At 45.7% G+C, this 20,324-nt stretch overlaps 2 protein-coding genes across 25 annotated transcripts in view; both read right to left on the bottom strand.

Annotated features, from left to right (window-relative positions):
- Positions 1-1,269: 1,269 nt before the first annotated feature.
- Positions 1,270-3,782, bottom strand: REP15 (RAB15 effector protein). Its single transcript, XM_068190724.1, has one exon. The coding sequence runs from the start codon at positions 3,096-3,098 to the stop codon at positions 2,358-2,360; it is 741 nt and encodes a 246-aa protein (XP_068046825.1). The 5' UTR covers positions 3,099-3,782; the 3' UTR covers positions 1,270-2,357.
- Positions 3,783-3,888: 106 nt separating this feature from the next.
- The window catches only part of PPFIBP1 (PPFIA binding protein 1), a 102,279-nt gene continuing 85,843 nt past the window's right edge, over positions 3,889-20,324 (bottom strand). For 15 of the 24 annotated variants that reach the window (XM_068190705.1, XM_068190709.1, XM_068190711.1 and 12 more), the window contains 13 exons: positions 18,476-18,650; positions 17,030-17,062; positions 14,662-14,803; positions 14,257-14,385; positions 13,517-13,667; positions 12,163-12,274; positions 11,932-12,020; positions 10,029-10,151; positions 9,122-9,247; positions 8,108-8,296; positions 7,403-7,582; positions 6,708-6,773; positions 3,889-6,234 (listed from right to left, as the gene is read on the bottom strand). In XM_068190705.1, the coding sequence (XP_068046806.1) occupies positions 6,148-6,234; positions 6,708-6,773; positions 7,403-7,582; positions 8,108-8,296; positions 9,122-9,247; positions 10,029-10,151; positions 11,932-12,020; positions 12,163-12,274; positions 13,517-13,667; positions 14,257-14,385; positions 14,662-14,803; positions 17,030-17,062; positions 18,476-18,650 (1,602 nt within the window). In that variant the 3' untranslated portion in view covers positions 3,889-6,147. The remainder of the gene's footprint in view (positions 6,235-6,707; positions 6,774-7,402; positions 7,583-8,107; positions 8,297-9,121; positions 9,248-10,028; positions 10,152-11,931; positions 12,021-12,162; positions 12,275-13,516; positions 13,668-14,256; positions 14,386-14,661; positions 14,804-17,029; positions 17,063-18,475; positions 18,651-20,324) is intronic. The other 9 variants (XM_068190720.1, XM_068190706.1, XM_068190723.1 and 6 more) reach the window with 3 other exon arrangements.

The following is a 20,324-nucleotide window of genomic DNA, read 5'->3' as shown; positions in this document are numbered from 1 at the left end:
TCTTCCTGGCAGAGGGAATGCTGACCCTCCGAGCAGGACCCCGAGCAAGGCCGAGTTCATCGACTGCCTCCAGAAACCAAACGGGCTTTGAACCTCTTGGTGAGACACGGAGGAGTTTCCATCCCATGCAGGGACAGGGCTTTTCTCAGTGTATCCCAGCAGCGAGTGTTCAGAGGGAAATTAGAGCAGAAAACACTGCCAAGGGACTAAGGTGTGAATTCCAGGTTCTTCAGAAACCAGGACAAACACTGTGTCATGTTACTACACAAACTGCCTGGGATTTCATGGGCTGGGGGCTGCACCTTACCTGGTCCATCAGCACGTGCAGTCACAGAAGCCTGGGGATGGCTGTGAGTCACCTGAGCTGAGGCTCCAGCTCAGTTGAGTGGATGAGAGTTACATGGTTAAATACTTTTCACTATTGCTAGCCAGAATCCAGAGCCTTGGCCAATTCCCACTATGGCTGAGGGCCCAGGGGCCTGAGCTAAAGCTCACAAGGGAAAGGGCCAGAGTGTGGTGCAGGCTGGGCAACATAACCCAGCTCCCAAAATAATGTACCAAGCCTATGTGACATCTCTGAGGTACCAGAGCCCTTTGAGGGACACAAATCAAATCAACAACTGCCCCAGTGTGTAACTCTCATAGCTCAAACTCTATACAGTCAAGACATTTTCCCCTTCCCCTTCTATTACTGAGAAAGCGTGCAAAGGAAAAAAAGCCCAGTTTTCAAGTGAGCCAGCTTTTCTAAAGAACTGGATAGGTGAAGTCACAGTAGTTATAATATACCAATTTAATGCAAAATTAAAGCTTTCTGCAGGTCTTTTATAAACCAGTCTCAATCCTGCTGCAGTGTTGATTATTCTGTTAGTTTAAACAGGCAAAAAATCCCAATCCCCCACAGCTATGCAGGGTCTCCGTGCAACACACCAGAACTGTCTCCTCTGTCCCACCAAACCCAGAATACACACACAGAATACAGTGACAGCAGCTCTTTAAAAACAATTCTATCTCAGTGAACTATTTCAGGACTGAAAGGTCACCCTCCTCCAAATCCAGCTACGTTTGTGACTCAGCAAAAACGTCACAGTTCTCTGTTTGTTTTTATTTCAGTTCTCCTTTCCCTGCCTCTGCCACGGAATGCTGCAAACACTCGTGGCACTGATGCCTCAGCCACTTAGGCTCTTTTTTAATGGCTTTCTAAGTAACAGCCTCTGATCCTCAGCTCTCACAGCTGCCCCCATCTTACAATGCTAAATAGTGAAAGATTAATGTGTTTTCACAATTATTTTTATTCTGTTAAATGACTGAATTTATATAAAAATTAGAGGCAGGTGAGTTTTGCACTGACAAGACTATTCAGACAGCTATAACCGAAGTGAGTTTATCAGTTTGAATATGGATCAGGTCCTCCTTCACTGGTTAACAGTAAAGCACGTAATTATAACTGCATAACCCAAAAGCCTGACTTAGTCCAGAAAAAGCAGAGGGAAATAGAATAAATCAAGCCCATAAATGCCATCAGCTGCTAAGCTACTGAAAAGAAATTCCAAGTGACATAATCTTGCCTCCCCCAGATTTGCTCTCTGCTGTGAATGGTCAAGGGCTGCCTCTGTTGCTGTGAAAAGGTCCCACCCACATCAGGCCTGGTTTTTGTCCCCACTGCTCGATTTTTCCTAAGTGCTCTTGAACACCTGCCCCTAGCTTTTGCCACACCTTGCCCTGACACAGCCACTCAGTGAGAAAAGCTTTGTAGCTGGCTCCAGCCCTGCCTTTTGTTCACAGCTCCAAGGTCCTGTGGAGCCTGGCACCAATTAGGGAGCAGGTAATTAATAAGTCTCTCTCAGAGCCCATTTCTGGCACTGGGAAGGGCTTTCCCCCTTAATTGAAACCAGCTCATTCCTTCAAATCAGTCATTTTAAGGCCTGGTATTGTCCTTCACACTCATTGCAACTCTTCTGACCAGCACCAGCACATTTCCATTATTACAGACTCACCCTCCTAGGACAGAAAAAAAATCTGCCACACTGCAAACAAAGGCTCCGAGTCAAATCCACCAGGACCTCCCCAGAGCTCTGGCTGACAAAGCTTTCAGCAGCTCCAGCCAAGACTTAATGTCTGGCGAACAAAATGTTCTGGAAAAACGTCGTGCCTTCTATAAACACATTTTTCTGGCAGGTCTGTCCCGTTGTTTTAAAACCTGGAGAGGCTGACTCAGCCTGGCTTCTGCAGGAGCTAAGGGAACACGATGGGTCGAGGGGAAGGTGGAGGGAATGGAGCGTCGGGAGGAGAGAGAGGGGCAGAGCTGAGCCCCGTGTGGCCCCCGGTGCTGCACGGAGCCGCTGCTCCTGCCCAGCTGCTCACACAAAGTTTATGTACACATTGCCCACGTCCTTCAGCCTGTTTTTGGTGCCCAGGCAATTTTCCAGCATGTCTTTTGTGGGCAGGAAGCTGTCAGTGCTGGTGACAAATTGCCGCAGCGCATTCCTGCCCGACAGGCGGCATTTTTGCTCCTCCTTGGCAACGCTGTCCAGCAGGACTCCTCGGATGTCCTTGGGCTTCCCTGGCACGCCGAACATGACGAACAAGCCCAGGCAGTCCCGTCCCACCAGGCGGCAGAACTCGGCCAGCTTCTCAAACCTGCTCATGTTCTGGAAGCACTCGTCGGCCAGCGCGGCCTCCCGGCAGCAATCCTCAGCAGGGCCCTCGCCGTGGAAGAGCTCGGCCGGCTGCAAGGCCTGCACGGCGATCTGCAGCTTGATCTGCTTGTCAGACCCACAGAGAGTCCAGATCCAGTCCACTCCGAACAGGGAGGACTGCTGCTTGGTCATTTTGCTGGTCATGATCTGCTCCTCCACGCCCTTTCCCACGCAGAAGCCGATGAAGTTGACCAGGAAGATCTCACTCAGTGTGTTTGTGGCTGGCTGGAATTTGCTTTGAGGATCCACAAAACCCAGATAATCCTTCAGCCTTTGAGATGCATGGAGCACACCCTGGCTGAAGACTTCACAGATGACCAGAGTTTCAGCCTTGTTCTCCTGGTTGTCCTCCTGGGAGACCTTCTGGCCCATTTTCTCTGCCGGAGGAGGTCGTTTCCACATGCAGACTGCCTCAGGGACAAACCTTTATTTTCCAGCAAAGGCTCTGCAGGTGCTGGGCTCAGCCAGACCTATTCAGCTGCACAAGGATACCTGCAGCCTTCCTGGTGAAGCTGATGGCAGAGCTGAGCTCTGTGTGCCCGCGGGGCAGCCGGGCTTTCTCCTGGGTGTGTTTCTCCACAGCTGACTGAGCAGGGACCAGCCCAACAGGCCCCGTAGCTTTCACACTTACTGAATTCATCTGTGCTTGTTTTCCTTATTGTTAATTCCGGCACCATTTCTTTGGTTGATGTTATCTGATTTCAGTCTGATCTTATCTCCTTGGATCTCCTTTCTAGGACTATTGCACAGAAACCATTTTTTTGGCACAGGGTGTTGCCTGGAGATGAAAACATCCTTTTTCTTTTAATCTCCCAGACAAGGGAGATTAACACTTGGGACTAGAGAGAGTCTCTTTCACAGCAGGAAGGGACAGAGCACTCTGGGAGGGCTCCCCCTGGAGAGCACACACTGAGCAATGATGATGCCACTTCTCACCACACCAAACAACCCAAGATGGTTCAAATTTGGATCGCAGAAATAACTAAAAAGTCTTGATAGAGTTGATTCCTTAGCTGTTAGTCAAGCCCTGCTGCAGGCACTACTGACAAAAAAATTAACGAGTCAACAAAAAAACATGTGGTTTTGCCCCTTTTCCCTCCTTTGTTTTTTGAATAGAACAGAACAAGCTTCCTTGGAAAAGTAAAAGAAAAAAAAAGAGGACGTAAAAAAGGGAACTGGCTTCCAGAAACACTTGGCATTTCCACAGACTTTATTGGATTTCACGTGGCGATACACAGCAGTTACGTTGCCCTCTCCAAAGAGGCACCAATTAAACACCCGACGGTATGGACAGCGTGCACACACGCACATAAAAACCTCCTGACTTCATCACCTCCCTCGTGTCCCTGCCCTGTAAGGGAACCAGGGCTCAGGTGGCAGCCCCAAGGGGATGACCTGGCTGCCAGGAAAGGGTTGTTTGGAGCAGAATGCTGCTTACACTGCACTTCAATAAACAATCACTGCCCTCGCTGATAACACTCCAGAGAAACTGGAGAGTGTTTGTGGCTATTTCAGCACACAGTATTGTGTCACTAGCTCCTTTTTTCCCCCCTGTGAATACCCAGTCCTGTCCAGTAGCCAGTGACTAGTGAGAGCCATCCAGAGGAACACTTGTTTGGAAGCCTGCATCACATTTCCCAATGCTTCCACAGGGTTTGGTGTTTAACTTCCATGTAAATAATAACAATATTGCAGAGTATTCACAGAAAGGGAGGCCTGAATCCACATCCCAAGCATCTGCACCCTAAACCTGCCCACATTAAATTTTGCATCTTGGTACATCAATAATCACCTACACTGCACATCCGTCAAAGGTCCAGGTTATCAGCTTACATCATTCTAGTGCTGGAATATTCCTCTAATCTGAGGGGAGTTCCCTGAAAATCCTGGCAAGAACCTTACTTCCTTTTCTAGCTTTTGTAACAGTGTTTCAGAAACACCTCCAAATTCAGCACAAACCCCAAATTCCCTGCACGACACCAGGAATGATCTCACATCCAGCAAGGAGAGCGACAAAACAAGTGACAAACGCTTGGCAAAGCAACACCACTGCAAGGAACAATTCCAGCTGGACTTTTGTTTGCCTTTTACAGAGCAAAGCAAAGCTTCATGCCATTGTGCTAAAATACATGCAATGTTCAACACCATACAAATGACCACTGGAATAAAAAGTTACTTTTATTTGTTTGTTTGCTTTTGGCTAGAACACTTTGCAATACTGGAAGTCTGACAAAAGATTCCCACTGGCTAGTTAGGAATTTTAAAACCTGATGATCCTCAAGAGCAGAGGAGCTGTGCTTTAAGAAGGTAAAATGATGAGCAACACATTTGATAGCTGACTTTTGGAGGAAAAGTCCCACCTTAGGCTTAATAATATGAAATAATATATTTCCTATACATTTTTCTATATAACTTTTTTTTTTTTTGCAACTACTCCATCTTCACATTAGTCACAGCACAGAAATATTCCTTCCATATGCAGGGAATACTCTCAACTTTAAGGAAATTTTTTAAAGTCATGGAAGTGTTAATAACCTTGCTGAATGCACTAACTACTGCTGCTGGGGACAAGAAAGAAGACATTCTAAAATGTGTAGTTTCTGGATGAGTCACTGCTAGAAGAAACATGCTTTAGAATAGTTTCATCTCAAATGGAAGATCATTAAACTGTGCACTCAGTAAAAAGCAACGAAAGCAAACAGTTCCAAAGGTCAGCCTGCCTTTCCCAGTAACCAGCTGGTCTGCAAACTGGCATAATTTTTTTACAACCTTCTCCCCTTCCCTCGCACACCTTCAACTTTCCATCACTCTATCTCACAAAATTTAAATTTTTGCTTTTATAGGTACTTCATATACTTATTTTTTCTTTTCTTTTTTTTTTTTTTTTATAAAACAGTATAAAAATAGGAGCAACAGTCAAGAGCTACTGGGGAGCTTACACAGGGCACAGACGACTAAAATCCTACATTGGATAGGGCTGAACTGGTGTTTGTGCCGAAGAAAAGCACTTAGAAAAGAGCAGTAACTTCTATTTTTCAGCTGGGAGCACAGAGAGAGCTGATGTGCGCTATCTACAGACGCAACACTTTCACCTAACACCTTCTGTTCTTTTCAAACACTATAAAGGATTATCTGAGGCCAGGGATAAGCAAAAGGAGCACTAGCATACCACATCAATTTCAACGCAACACTCTGAAACATATCACCAGTTTGTACATTAAATAGAGTGAAAACGATTACCATTCACCAGTGTCTGGGTGGTTTTTATGGCAACTTAAGTAGGCACCTTGTTTTTTCTCCTTTTCTCTTTAAAATTATCCACCCCTCAGTGTTACTTCTAACAAACAGAAGCAAGAGCAATGTGAAGTACATGATCTGCTGCCCGTCATGTGGAACAGGGATGTCCTTGCACGCAGGAGAACGAGCCTTTGTCAGTGCCTGGTGGTGACTGTCACACGTTGGAGTCCTCATCTGTTATACTGGTGCTAGGAGAGCGCGTGGCAAAGTCTTTGAACATTTCATCTTCCTTCAGCATGTGCTGGAAAGGAAAGGAGGGAAGAGTCAAGGTTTCTCACAGCTGGAGTCAGTCACCTGTCCTGTGCTGGGCAGCAAACACTGCCTGCCAGCCACTGCTTTGTTCTGCTGAGGGAGGTTTTCACCCACCCTGCTGCAAAGCCAGCTCACTGCTGTCTGCTGGCCCCACTGGCTCGGGGCTTCCACCCAGAAAATGCAGCCTGACTCCCAGCTGGAAACCCACCGACCCATGGGCAATGGCAGCTGTGTCCCCTGCCCTCCCCGGTGTGTGAGGAGCCAGCACAGGCCACAAACCTCTCCACCAGGATGGGCAGGTACCTTCCTGAACCTGAAAACTTGGTTTTCTTGTGCCCTCTGTCCCTGCAGGAGACCCAAAGGACCTCCCTGACACTGTTTAACACGAGTGACTGCCAAGGGGTTCACACCCATCCCACAGGAACAGACACCTTACTGCACAGACCCCATTCACACACTTACTGTCAGGTTGTTGATGCCTTCAGAAAATGCTCCTATTTGCCTCACCGTCCCTTCTGAATCTTCCATCTATAAAAACCAGAATGAATCATGAATTAATAACAACCTATTTGTATCATCGAATGGAATCATAGAATGCATTGGGTTGGAAGAGACCTTAAAAATCATCTCAGTCCAATCCCCTGCCATGGGCAGGGACAGCTTCCACTATCCCATGTTGCTCCAAGCTCTGTCCAACTTGGCCTTGGACATTTCCAGGGATGGGGCAGCCACAGCTTCTCTGGGCAACCTGTGCCAGGGCCTCACCACCCTCACAGGGAAGAACATTTTTCTAATATCCTAAACCTCCTAACATCTAAACCCACTCTCTGTCAGTGTGAAGCCACTCCCCCTTGTCCTGCTATGACAGAGTGACAATTAAGAGCAGTACACAATTTACTGATTACACCTGAGCCATTCAGACCAAGGGAGAAGCATGGCCTGTCAGGAGAGGATAGTTACTCCAGAGCAGGCTCTAACGTGCTGCATTCACAGCTTCAACCTCCTTGGGAGCAGACCTTTTTGTCACTAATGCTGTGTGACAGCAAGCAGTCAGGGCCTTCACGGGCCAAAGCAAAAGGAAGACTTCCCTGGGAAATGGAAGGTTTTCCCACCAAACCTGACAGTTCAAAGACTCAGAATTGTAAGAACTGGCTCACCTGCTCCAGCCTGTCCAAATCATCATCATCATACACTCGGATATCCAAGCCAGGTTTAAAGCCCTTCTTTGATCCACTCCCAGATGCCCGGCCCAGCTCCATAGGACACACGTACTCCTCCACATCATCCTGCTTCTTCTTCCTCAGGTTCCCAAAATTGCTGAAGGTAAGTTTCTTTGGCTTAAAAGTGAAGAGAAGTTTGCCAAGGAGTTAGAAAATCAGCAAAGAATTAACAGGCCTACTTGTGCCCGCTTGTGTTTCCACGATGAAGGGTCAAAACCCCAGTGCTCTCCTACACAGATCTTCTGAATTTCATGACAGTGGCATCTGAAAGGACAATGTGTCCTCTCATTCTACCACTGTTAAGACACCACCATTTAACAGATCCCAAATGAAGTGAAAATTCTACATTAAAGCATGAGTCTGTAAACAGTAAGGGACAGTCTCCCTCCCAAACATCTCTCAGTACAGACAAAAGGACAACACGAGTGCTGCCTCTTGTCTGTGCATGTCAGAGAGGCTGAGAAGTGGCCTGTTCATGGTAGACACAAGTGTCAGACCTGCCAGGTCCTGCTCTCATGCTTCTTTCCTTAGGAACCAACCCCTCTTCTCTGTCCTTACTGATGCGCCCTCCCAGCACGGATAAAACCAGAGATCCAAATGCTTCCCTGGAACTTCCCACTCCTCCCAGAACAAGTGGCCTACCTTGACTTTGGCAGTTGCTGTCAGGAGGACGTAGTCTGGGGACTCCATGGCTTCACGTTTCTGCTGCTGGGCCTCCTGCCCCACCAGGAGGTTGAAATGAGTGGCCAAGTGCCGCCTCAGCAGTGTCTTGTTGGGTGGGATGTTCAGCAGCTGGGCCATGGTTTCTACATTGAAACGGGGCTCCAAAACCTGGGAATCCAATCACAGAGAATCCAGCTGAAGCCAGTACTGTCAGATGAGATCTCAAGTACATCCAGGTCTATCTTGGTCACTCCCTAAGGCTGCTTTGGGATTTTTGTTAGTATTTTAGAGGAAATATACAATAAAGAAGGAGGAAAGAGAGTTAGCTAATAAAAGGATTCCTAAAATACTACCTCCAGGCTTTCCTTCTGCAGTTATAAATGGGAACAAATTGGCAGGTAAGAAGAAATGAACAGATAAATCCACCCTTAACTGAAGTACTGTGTGAAGCTGCCACAAAATGTTTACCCAGTATCATCTTCCAATTCTGGAAAAGGTAGCCAGAGGAATCATGGAAAATAAACAGACACAAAATGTCTGGAGAAGGGATACAACTCCTAATCACCACAACAAAACTCTGCAGATACAAGTCTCTTGTCTGGAGTATGTGATGCTCCAGCAATTAAAACCAATCCTGGTTTGGCAGTGCAATCCCAAATTTTATAAAGGTAACCAGCTTCCCCCACAAAAGAAAACCGTATCCAGGTTAGGAAGGCAGAAAGTGGTTGTTCAACAGCATGGCAGCACTGTAGGACAGGAGGTGGAGAATGCTGTACCAAAACAGAATTGTGAGGGAAATACAGAGTATTAAACCACACTACTTCCCCTCAAAGCATTCAGATCCTTTAAACCACAAGATAAAGAACTTCTTATTAAAAAGAATAAGCAGAAAAGGCGTGTGCAGCAAAGAAAATGTCAGAACATTGACCTAGTGATTCCCAGGCATCTTTTTTTTTTTTTCCTGAAATGGAAGAAGCCACCCCAAAAGCTCACCATCAGCCCCCCGTGCACGCCGCTGCCCCGCAGGTTGGGCGCGTACTCTGCCAGATCCACGGAGCGCAGCCACTCCATCACGCGGTGGTTGGTCCACTGGGTGACCTCGGAAGGTGTCACATTATTCTGCCAACAGGAGGGACAGGCAGGTAAGGAGATGTCCCAAATCAGCTGAATCCCAGCCCCAATCTTTACTGAAACATACTTCTCCTGCCCTTAAGAAATACAATCCTACTTTGCACTTGAGAAAAGACTCTCTTCCTGGATTGCTACCTTGCAGCAAGAGCAGCATGGGGATGGGTCTGGGCAGGGGGCAGGGGTGTGTCTGGTCATTTGATTCTTGTGCTGTGCACTAGGGTTATTTGCCATTTCTACCAGTAGAGCTGGAAATTCACCTGGTTCCATGAGCTGCTGTTCTTGCACATTGTGGATCTAAATCCAAGAGTCTGGGTTGTTCTATCATCCACTGCCCTATCCAGCATTCACTGCTTCCAAAACACAATAATGGAGTCTCCTGCTTGGTAATGGGGCCAAGCTCCTTTTACACAGAAAATTTTGACACAGCCATCAGTTTTCCAGAGAGTTGCACAAGACTCATGGCAACAGTGCACTGAGTTCAAGATTATTTACTTTCCAGACAGCACATCAGAGACTGGGCCAAAACAACCAGCTGTTGGCTTGGAGGAGAAGCAGGAGACTTGGAAAGGGGAACATGAGTTTGGGGTCATGGCAGGTAGAGGAAAGTAAGTGATATCAGGGCTTGAGGTTAAAAGAACAACATGAGAAACAGGAAACTAAAAATGAAGCAGAATGAGGAGACAGGAGGAGAGGGCAGAGTAGGAATAATCAAACACCATGGATAAAACCCTAGAGGATTCCTCTTCACCGTTTCCTCATAAAGCAGTACCTCATCGGACGGCCTCCTGCGCAGGCAGTTGGGCTCAAAGTTGTTTATTCTCAAAACCTGAATGGCTCTTTTGATGCTGAGGTGGTGAAGGACACTGATGACCTTCAAGGACAGCAGGTCATCCTGTCAAAGAGCAAGAAAAATTTGATAAACACAGATATGTTTATTCATGGGAGCAGCATCCTCCTGGAGGGGACTCCTTTAGCCCCTGGCTTAAAATCGCACATCTGACACATCTGGGGAAGATTTTAATATGTCAGACAGGCAATTCATATCACACCATCTGTCCCAAAATAAAAACTTCCTGTGTTGCACAGTACTAGCTCTTGGGGGATGTTTTTCACACAGGGTACAGAGCTTAGTACAAGAAACATGAGGTAACAAGGAGGGGAAAAGGGTGAGATGACACATCCTCAGTGACAGGATAAGAGCCAGGGCAGCACCAGCACACTACACTAGATTCACCTGGCATTTAAATCCTGCCAGAAGTTACCTCAAATGTCCAGCTAGAAGTTTAACTGAAAAAATAAATTACCCTGAAAATTGGGACATTCTCTATGGTTAAAATAAAAAAGAGGGAAGAAGAAAGTGTCTCAAATTCTAAGTGCAATTTGGCTAACTAAAATAAATGCATGCACCCTTGTTCCAGGGTTAGCCTGGCTTAATCTTTCAGTTTTACTTATATGTTATGAACACTGGAATCTATTTTGTTAGATATTTAAGACAAGATTCTTTGCTTACCCAAACATCCCACAGTGTCTAGCTAACTTTGTGATGAATCTGACAGTAGGTTACTATGTCATGGCTTGCTATTTCATTTATTATAAAATAATAAATGCTCCTTATTATTTAAGTCAGAGTAACTTCAAAAGATCATAAGAAGTATTAGTTTAATACTTTGCATATTTTGTTGTCAATCTGATGTCATAATTTGATGTTAATCAATCTGTTGTCATAACTTGATGGTTAAACTTGCTCTAAAAATATGCCCAGTGATCTACAGTTAAAGGGCAGTGACAATGGTAGTAAAGTCTCCCAACACAACATCAAACTTAAAGGAGGCTGCTGGCATCACACCTCCCAGGGTTAAAAGTAGAAACAATCTTATAATAAATAAAATTGCAAACCATGGCATAAAACATATGCAAAACAAATGCAAGTGTAGCATGAAAAGGTAACTCATGGTTCATGAGAGAGCAGGGCTGTGATTGATTTCTTCTTTCTTGTACAGAAAGAATTAATATTAGCCATGTTCAATTTGCATTTGTGTCCCCAGAGAAGCAAGGTCTTATCTCATCTTACCTGAGCCCTTGCACAAAGGAAACCTGACTGGCAGTGAAGTGGGGAGTGGGGAGGTGATGCCTGTTCTGAGCACTTTGAAATGCAAAAGCTGTTAAGTGTAGCCTGCTTTCAAACAAGCTGGCTCTCAGAACTGCAATTTTCTTCAAAGGAAATTGCTTGGGTTTTCTTCACCTAAGCTCCGCGTAAGTAAGCAAGCTGATAGAATACTTGCTCACTGAAGAAAAAGATTCCACCTGCTTCTATTAATTAATAACAACAAGAACAGCAAAAACATGAATGGCAACCACAGCATTTGCACACCTTTGTGTACAAAAGCCCTGCCTCAGCACACTGGTGTCACACGCAGCTGTTAAGCTCAGGATTGCCCATTTCTCATGCATGAGTCCAAATTCTTGTTTACCGTGTTTGCTCTTCCACCTCAACCTAGTAGCTCTAGAGATGGAAAGAACTTAGGAAATGCTTGCAGGTGTGCAGCAGTATCTGATTTCTATAGGTTACAGCTACTGGCATGAACACAAGTTTAAAGGGGTCCTTAGAACACTGGAAGGGACTGGAAGGGACATGGAAAGGACGTCAGGAAAGGAAGAAACCATTTACTCACCACAGTCATGTAATGGAGCATGCGGCCATCCACCTTCCCCTCATCAAACTGGGTCTTATACTGGGGCAGGCCAATGTCATCCAGCCACCCTAGGGCAGGACAGACACTCCTGTTAGAGTGGCAGCCACGTTACCCAGCACCACTTACTGTTCCCATCCTCAGCGCCCCAAATTAGCCACGGTTAGGGACCCCTGTGCACAGCCACTGCCTCAACATGCAGTAAAATCTTACTGGTAACCCAGTGGTAATCCAGTTTTCCATGGTTGTTCTCCTCTTCAGATCCCAATGCCTGCAGAGCAAGCTGGAGCTTCTTCCGATGCAAAGGGTGCTTTATCCCAAGCTCCTGTGAAAGGAAGAAAAGCAGTAAATCGAGAGACAATACTGTTTTATTCTTCTCTCTGCTGAATGACAAAAGGTTTCTGAGAGTCACACTTTCACAGCATTGCTGTTGACCTGGCAGGTGCATTTTGTTTTTGCTGAATTTCAGCATCATTTTAGCACACATTCAGCACTAGGGAAAGGCCCACTTACTGGGGTGGGTTAGTTTCACAGTGTAGCAGATTAATTTCAAGGAGTGATGGATTCCAAATTGCATTAAAATGTTGGCCACAATATTCTCATACCAGGCTAAAAAAGCCCCCAAAGTATAATAAAAATGTTAGCATTCAAAAAAATACTTGCTGGGATTAATTCATCCTCTCCCACTTAGGCAGGTAAATTTAAAATAATTATTTAGTTAAGAGCACAGGAATGTCCCAGGAATTACTGAAATTCATTAATGCTTCCAAATGCATAACATTATTCCCCAGTTTAGTTACAAGTGCAGCCATTTCAGGATCTCTTCAATCCCATTTTCACTTCCAGGAGTGCCTGCTGGTTAATGTTACCTCTGATAACACTATTGCGAGCCACTATGTTCATAATGCACTTCTCCTATTCCAGTTGTAGTGTAACTACCCAATTGAGAAAACAGGCTTACTATTTGATGAGGAGAGTGATTTTTTAAAAGCTGAAAATTCAAACTTGAGCAAATACTATGGATTAGAAGTGTAAATTGGATCAATTTCTTCTGTGTTTCTCATTTTTAAAAATAGACAAGCGATTCCGCAACAATTAAAGACAGAGACTGATCAACCTGTGTATAACAAATCCTCATTCCTCTTTGTAAAAAATGGAGAGAAAATACAATCAGGACAAAACAGCACCTTTTTACATCCTTCCCACAGGCATAAAATAACTGTAGCACATATGAGAGCTAATGAAGCAGGGCTACAAACCCATATGATAATGAGGCAGTCTCACACGCATATTTTTAGAGGGTGCTACAGTCAATTGATGTGTCCATGCTTAATGAAGTTAAATCACATATTTGCAATTATTAGCTTCATTACAGAGCATTACATTTCTACAAAACTTCAGCTAAAAAGAAATGGATTAGGCATCACTGCAAGTGACAGTATTTTGAAAACTCATCTAGTTTATATTTTTTACCAGGTGCACTTTACAGACCTGATTTACATGCAAAGAAATGGCGATATTTTTTTTGGTACCTTTATTTGAAAGGAGTGTTTCTGGTATTCCTCACCTTTTCCAGATCTTGCTGAGAAGCCTGCAGAAGTGTTTGCCCAGACAATATCCAGTGCCTGCCATTATTGATGTAAGAGCCAAGCCCTTGGTCCTGGAGCCAGTTGCAAACCTGCTCCTTGGTCCACTTTGCGAATGGCATGTCCAGCTCACTGCGGGAGATGTTACCCAAAAAAGACTGATAAATCCTGAGCTTCCAATCTCCTGTTCTCACAAATAATGAGAAAGCCAAAAGCTAAGCCTAATTCACATCTTGTGGGAGCTGGGACAATCTCTGAGGGGGAACCATCATCATGACGAAATGCTGGGCGCTGCTGATCTGTTGCCACTGTCACAGTAAACACATCTTCCTATAATCCTACTGAAAAGAGCCACCTCTGCTGCCTAGCATGGCTACAGCTCTGGAGTGAGACTGGAATGTTTCACTTTCTCCTTTAACCCCTGGAAGTGCCACAGAAAAGGCACAGAAGGAGGATCTGTCACTGCCACACAGGGCTCACACGCTGCCTCAGGGCCCCATCCTACGAAGGCGACAGCTCAGCAGCAGGACCCCACCACCCAGACCACCTCAACCCTGCAGGGACCCTCTCTCAGAGGAGGAATTGGCCTGGATCTGCCTGGTTTTGACCAGACAGGAGAGAGGACGTTTCATTTTGGCACTGCCCTCCTCCTTTGGGCCCCATGCTCGGCCGGAGCCGCCGGGATCCAAGCACCGACATATTGGCCCCACTGGTGTCTTACCTGTGGGACTGCCCCAGGTCCCGAGACCAGCCCAGCCGGGGCCCTGCAGTGGCTCTCGTCCCTCCCCTTTTGAACTCTGTCTCAGACATGTCATCTGGGTTGAAGGTGGTGGACTGACTTCTTTTCAGCCTAAAGAAAGTAAGCACATTCACATTTGGCTAAGGAAAAGGCATGTCACTGCTGCCACTGCACCAACACAGGCAAGATCTCCCCCAGGGCTTGTAGCCCCTCTTCTACCTGCCCCCAGCCCACTGTTATCTCTCCCAAATACCACATGGGCTCCTGCTCTCAGGATGTTAAACCATGGAGCCGCACGCTGGCAGGGGAGAAAGGAAGGTGTGTCCCCAGCAAAGCCCTGCCCAAGCCCCAGCTCTGGAGAATGGTCATCTCTCATCTTTTACTTACCTTCCAAACAGCTTCTTGATCCCCCTGGCCTTTTTCCTGGAATCTGGAGAAGGTGGTGTCATCTGCAGACTATCTGCTTCTTTTGGGCGAGGGGGCAAGCCAGCCAGATCCAAGTGGTCTGCAGATCCCTTCTCTGTTTCAGCTGTTAGAAAACAAAAGTTTTGTCAAGACCCTCTTGTGCAGGACTGTACAGACATGCGCCTGACCTTGGGAATGACTCCTGCTAAATCACTGACAGCCACCATGTCAAGAAAGTGGGGCAAAGAGGAATGGGAAAATGCATGAGAAACGCCACATGTTCCTCCTTCATGGGCCTGGCTGGGAATGCTCCAAGGCAATGCTCTGCTTCAGTTAAGTGCCTTGCACCCAAGGTGGGAAAATCCACCTCGTGAATCAAGCAGTGAATTAAATCACAAATTTACTCTTCCTCAGGAAGTGCTCCTACAGTGCTTTCACAGACAGAGCCAAGGCACGTGGGTGCCCAGAAACAATTCAGTGCAGTGGCAGGGAACTAAACCAGGAGTCCCCAAAGCACAGAAAGCCAAGTAACTTCCCTGCAGATATCCCTCCCAATAACCTATAGTATTTCATTCCCTGGCAAGGAAATTCCAGCAACAAAACTCCTGCTCCAGAAGGTGGTCCCTTTTCCCCTCACTTCTTCAAACTGTGGAATATTTTGTTCTTCCTCAGAGGAACACCATGGAGTTTAGGCTCTGTCTGAACTGTATCTTCTAAGTGAACAAAACATCTCTGATCAGAGACCCTCAACACTACCACCCACTCTAAAAGCATTAAATCCTTGATCTGTAGCTGATTTCCATGACAACAAACCTGAGGGCTCTTGTCCCCAAAGGGGAAGGTGCAACAAAAGCTAAACTATTAAAGGAAAAAACAATTTAAAGATCATTTAAAAAGAAAACTAATAGAATTGCAGTATCTACTAGACTACGTAAGCAGAGATGTGTCAGCAAGTGCCAGATAGCTGAATAAAACTACCACGTGGAGTTTATGCCAGTTGCTTGCTGGGGAAGAGTGAGAGCATGAGCTTGTTCAGCTGAAGCAGCTGTGGCAAGGCAGTCAGGCCTGGAATGACTTGCAGCATCATTTAATATAGCTCTGTAATTAAATGACCATCATTTGTGTTTGAAATTGACTTTCAAACTTCCAGGAGAAAAGTAAACAATGCATCAAGGCAGAGCTTATATTGCTGGCACACATGGTCTCAAGCCACAGAGTTAATGCTGAGATGGCCACAAAAGTGCCATGACCAGCAACAAACTCTAGGCTTTGCCAGTGTAACCTTCTGCTGGGCAAACTTTGGATGGTTCAACCAGAACACCTATGACCATGCCCCATTTTCCACCTTGTCAAACCTTGCAGTGAAGCAACAAGGTCACACAAAAGATCATTTCCAGGCACTTTGGTTTGGCCACTATTGAACACAGGGATCCTGCCAGTGAGAGAGACAGCACTAACATCGAACCAGGCTGTGGCATTCGTGGGTTTTGCTTTACTTGTAGAAGGTAAAGTGAAAAAAAACAAAAACATGGAAATGGCATTCTAGAGAGAGAACACCAGGACGAGGTTGGGTGCATTAGTAGCAGAGATTTGCGGGAATTGCGCTGTTTGCTCCTCATACCTGGCTCCTTTTCATGCACTGACACAACCCTGTAGAACAGATAACCTTTAGGGGGCCATGTGAGAAAAAGAGAGGGTCCAGAGCACTTGGTCTCTTTGCCACCCTGCGTGGCTGTGCCAGCACCCCACTGACACAGCTCTGCTTCCTAAGGCAGGCCTCACCTGCCCTTGCCAGAACCACCCAGGGAATGCTCACATCACAAGACTGGCTTTTATTTACTGTGTGAATGGCTCCTTCCCCATCCGCCCCAATTATTTCTCATTTGTTTTATTGTATCGTAAATACAACTACATTTAGAAGAGGAATTACATATGCTTTCCCTCAGAACTCCCTTAAATGAATGCCTGGGAAATACAGCTCATTCCCTACTTCACCACCCTTCAAACTCTTCCAGTGGATCCAGGACAGGTGGCAGCACAAAGGCAACTACTAAGCATCACCAGTTCTCACCTGGTACCTCAGTCTGTGGTAACTTTGTGCTCAAAGTTACAGCAAAAGTCTCTGCAAATTGACCCGCAATCTCTCATTAGTAGCAGCTACTCAGGAACAGCACAGCTGACTTTTAGCAGAGGGCAGATGTTACATGAAAACTCCTTTTAGTGATGGGCAGAAGCTCCGATGCAGAGCTCTGGTGCCTGGCTGTGGTTTGGGAAGAGAGTGGCCACAGCCAGCTGTTAGCAGCAGTCGGGGCACAGGGCTGGCACGGGCAGACATGCAGGATTACTGTACCTAAAGTAGGTGCACTGGCACTTCGACTGCGATCTTCAGATATCCACACAAGGCACAAACCCACACGCAGCACAACGGGAGAGAACACGCAGAGGCACAAGGTCAAACACAATTCAAAACCCATGGCGACACAGTACGGGACAAAAGGAGAGAGGGACGGGAGACACAAGCGCCACACGAATGCTGAATTCACACGGGATTAGGAGCACCAAGGCACTGGGAAACTCCCTTGCACAACAAAGGAGTGGAGCAGAGCTCTGTGGTGGGGAGGGAAAAACGGCACCGCAGTCACTTCAGTGGAAGGAGGCCACCTGCTCCAGGACCCACTGCTCCTGTGAAGTGGCAAATACCTGGACAGCAGCTTTAGAGATGGAAGCACTGAAATCTGGATAACATAAATAACTTAAAGTCACAGCACCCTGATTTAGGTGGCCCATCTTCCACTCCTTTATGGTAGCCACAAGTATTGCGCTTTGTTAGACAAATAAATTTCAGGACAACACAGGGGATTACACAAAAGCAAAGACGAAATAAACCAAAGTGAAGAGTCTAACCCTCAGAACAGACTGTACATCTATTCCAAGTAAGCTAGCAACTTCCCAGGCTGTATGTCACAGGCAAATATGCACAGCATATCATCAATGTGTAGGTATGCTACTTGTTTTGAACAAAAATCTAAAATTCTCTTGGAGTAAGTAACAAAGCAGAAGCTATCCCCCTTCCGGCTTCTGAAATAGAGAGCTAAATTCCTGAATCTCGTGCAAGAGAAAAACAAAAACCTCAGATGTCTGGCAGTAGATCTGATGCAGAGATTCACTGGATGCTTGAACTGGATCAGTGGAAAGACTGCTAGAGCAGAGCAGTAAATGTAAGTAGAATTCCAATTAATGGCAACAGCGACTTCTGCATTAAGCAGAACATTTTGTTTATTTCTTCATCATATGCAAATGTCACCAAATGACAATACCAAAATAATCCCCCCACCAACACTACATGTAAAAAATCAACGTGAGCTTGAATGACTTGCCAATCCTGTTCCTGTTGTCACCACCTCTTTTGCAAGGCTGCTTAAGTACAAAAAAAGGAGAAAGACTAAGTGCTGCTGTCCTGTTTCTGTATATAGGAAAATCTTACAAAAGATAAACCAAGGATGACCCAGGGGAAAAAAGCCCACAAATCCCATGTGTGAACTACTGCCAGACAGCATCAAGCCCCTACAAGGTCCCAGGGGAGATACCACAACAGAGTCTGAACCACATCAAATATTTACTTACATCAGTGATTTTCTTTTCTTGCTTTTTGATATTTTCCAAACATTCTACTGTCAGAAGTGCCACCAAGTCACAGTGAGACTAAGGCTGGCTTTTTTGCTTCTTAAGGCAGTTACAGCAGTTGTTAAGATGCTTCAAAATGCACAGAATCTGAATGCAGAGGCACGGTACCTACCCAGATTGGGGGCACTTGCAGTCCTCTTGTTATTTTTTATCTTGAAAAAGCCTCGGCCAAAGGAAGATCTGGCTTTGCGTGTGCCAAAACTGTCCTCGTCACCTGTGCCACCGTGAGAAGGAGACTTGGGAGGGAGGGTTGCAAAATTATTGCCTTCCACAGGAGGTTTAACCTGCTTGAATTAGGGAAAGAAAGAGTCAAAATAAGGGAATTGCAGAAAGCCTTTTGAGAGCCTGTAAAGTGACTGCTGACAGATAAGCTGGGAAGTCCTTCTTCTCTGTCATGACAAGAACACAAAATGTAAAAACCATAGAGATCTTCATCTGAATATGTTGTCCTGGTTTGGGCTGGGATGGAGTTAACTTTTTATTTTTGTTTACAACACTGTGTATGGGTTCAGTGCTGTGTTTTGGAAGTAGTAGGGAATAATGTCTTCTCTCTCTCTCGGGGCTCCTATAGGTCCGGGTGACCCCAAGAGAGATCCGAAAATGTCTTTGCTTCCCTAGCCCAAACGTCACCAAAGAAGAGGTCTGGAATGCTTCCAGTTGCTTTTCCAAGGTTGTTTATTTCTTCTTATCTATAATATTTTCTCTCTGACCTGCCGAGGTCCTCTCAGCAAGGCAGCCATGGCATTCTGCTCTGCCCTGTCGGGCGGTGTTTACCTTTTATATCAAAAGTTATGTATACTGTGTTTACAATTTATTACCAATACCTAAGATTTGTGTTGGACAGTGTGTCCCTACCTTAAACCAACAGAAAAGTGTCACTTTCACAACAAGACATGGAGGACAAGAAGGAAGAAAAAGGCTAGGACACGCCCAAATTTCTCCATCTTGACCCCCTGAATTATATTCTAAAAATCCCAAAATTCTACTTTTCCACCCTGTGTTAATCTGAGTATCACACTACTAAAACCCTTGTGACTTGTAATCTCCCATGCAAAATTGACAGCTTTTTCCACAGGCTAAAATTGAAGCCACAGGTGTTTTTGACTTCATGCCAGGGTCTCCAAGACCCCTGCCATAATCTCGAGACAGCCAGGGCAGCCAGAGGGATTCCTGGACTCCAACATTATTTTACTTTGTTTCAATTATTAAACTGTTCATATCTCAATCCCCAAGTTCTATCTTTTTTTTTGTTGATTCTCCTCCCTGTCCCACTGGGGCAGGGAGGGAGACCAGCTGTGGGGTCCTTTGCTGTCAGCTGGGATTAAACCCTGACATATGCTCAGGATCCAGGATTACTATCACTACCTGCTAAGAGTAAATTGTGTTTTTTAAGATGTTCCTCAATTTCTGTAAGGCTGACTTAAAAGCATGGAAAAGGCAAAAACAGAGTCCTGAAGGGCTTTGAACTTCTCCAGCTTTCCAGGGTCTCTGTCTCCCCCACTGGCAGCTGTAGGGGCAGTAAGTGGGAAGCAGAGAGACAACACCCCACAGTACATTGGTTTTCTGCCAAGTGTCAGAGAGCTCTTTCTGTCACTGCTCTGCAATTTCTTAATTAATGGATTAATTGACTGTGTCCACTGCCAAAGCAAAGAGGAAATTACAGATTAAGCAAGGAGTATAAATGCCAAGAGAGATATCAGACACTCCAGTTAGCCAATTTAAAGCAGTACTTTAACCTTGCCAGCTGTTTCACTGTCTCTTTGAAAGAAGGAAGCAAAACCTTTCACAGCCCAAATACAATCCTTTGGCTTTTGCTGAATCAATACAGCATTCATCCTATGAGTGGTATCTGAAGTCCGTCACCTCTGCTCAGGTGTTCCTAGAGGTAAGAACTGCAAGATGTAGCCTTAAGGTACCAGAGGGTGACTGTTCTGCAATGACAGGCTTTTCAGAAACACACT

This window comes from Anomalospiza imberbis, chromosome 5 (genome assembly GCF_031753505.1).
Source record: "Anomalospiza imberbis isolate Cuckoo-Finch-1a 21T00152 chromosome 5, ASM3175350v1, whole genome shotgun sequence".
In the NCBI taxonomy this organism is placed as follows: Eukaryota; Metazoa; Chordata; class Aves; order Passeriformes; family Viduidae; genus Anomalospiza; species Anomalospiza imberbis.
Note: the sequence above shows the minus strand (reverse complement) of the source record. Positions and strands in the feature narration are given on the sequence as shown.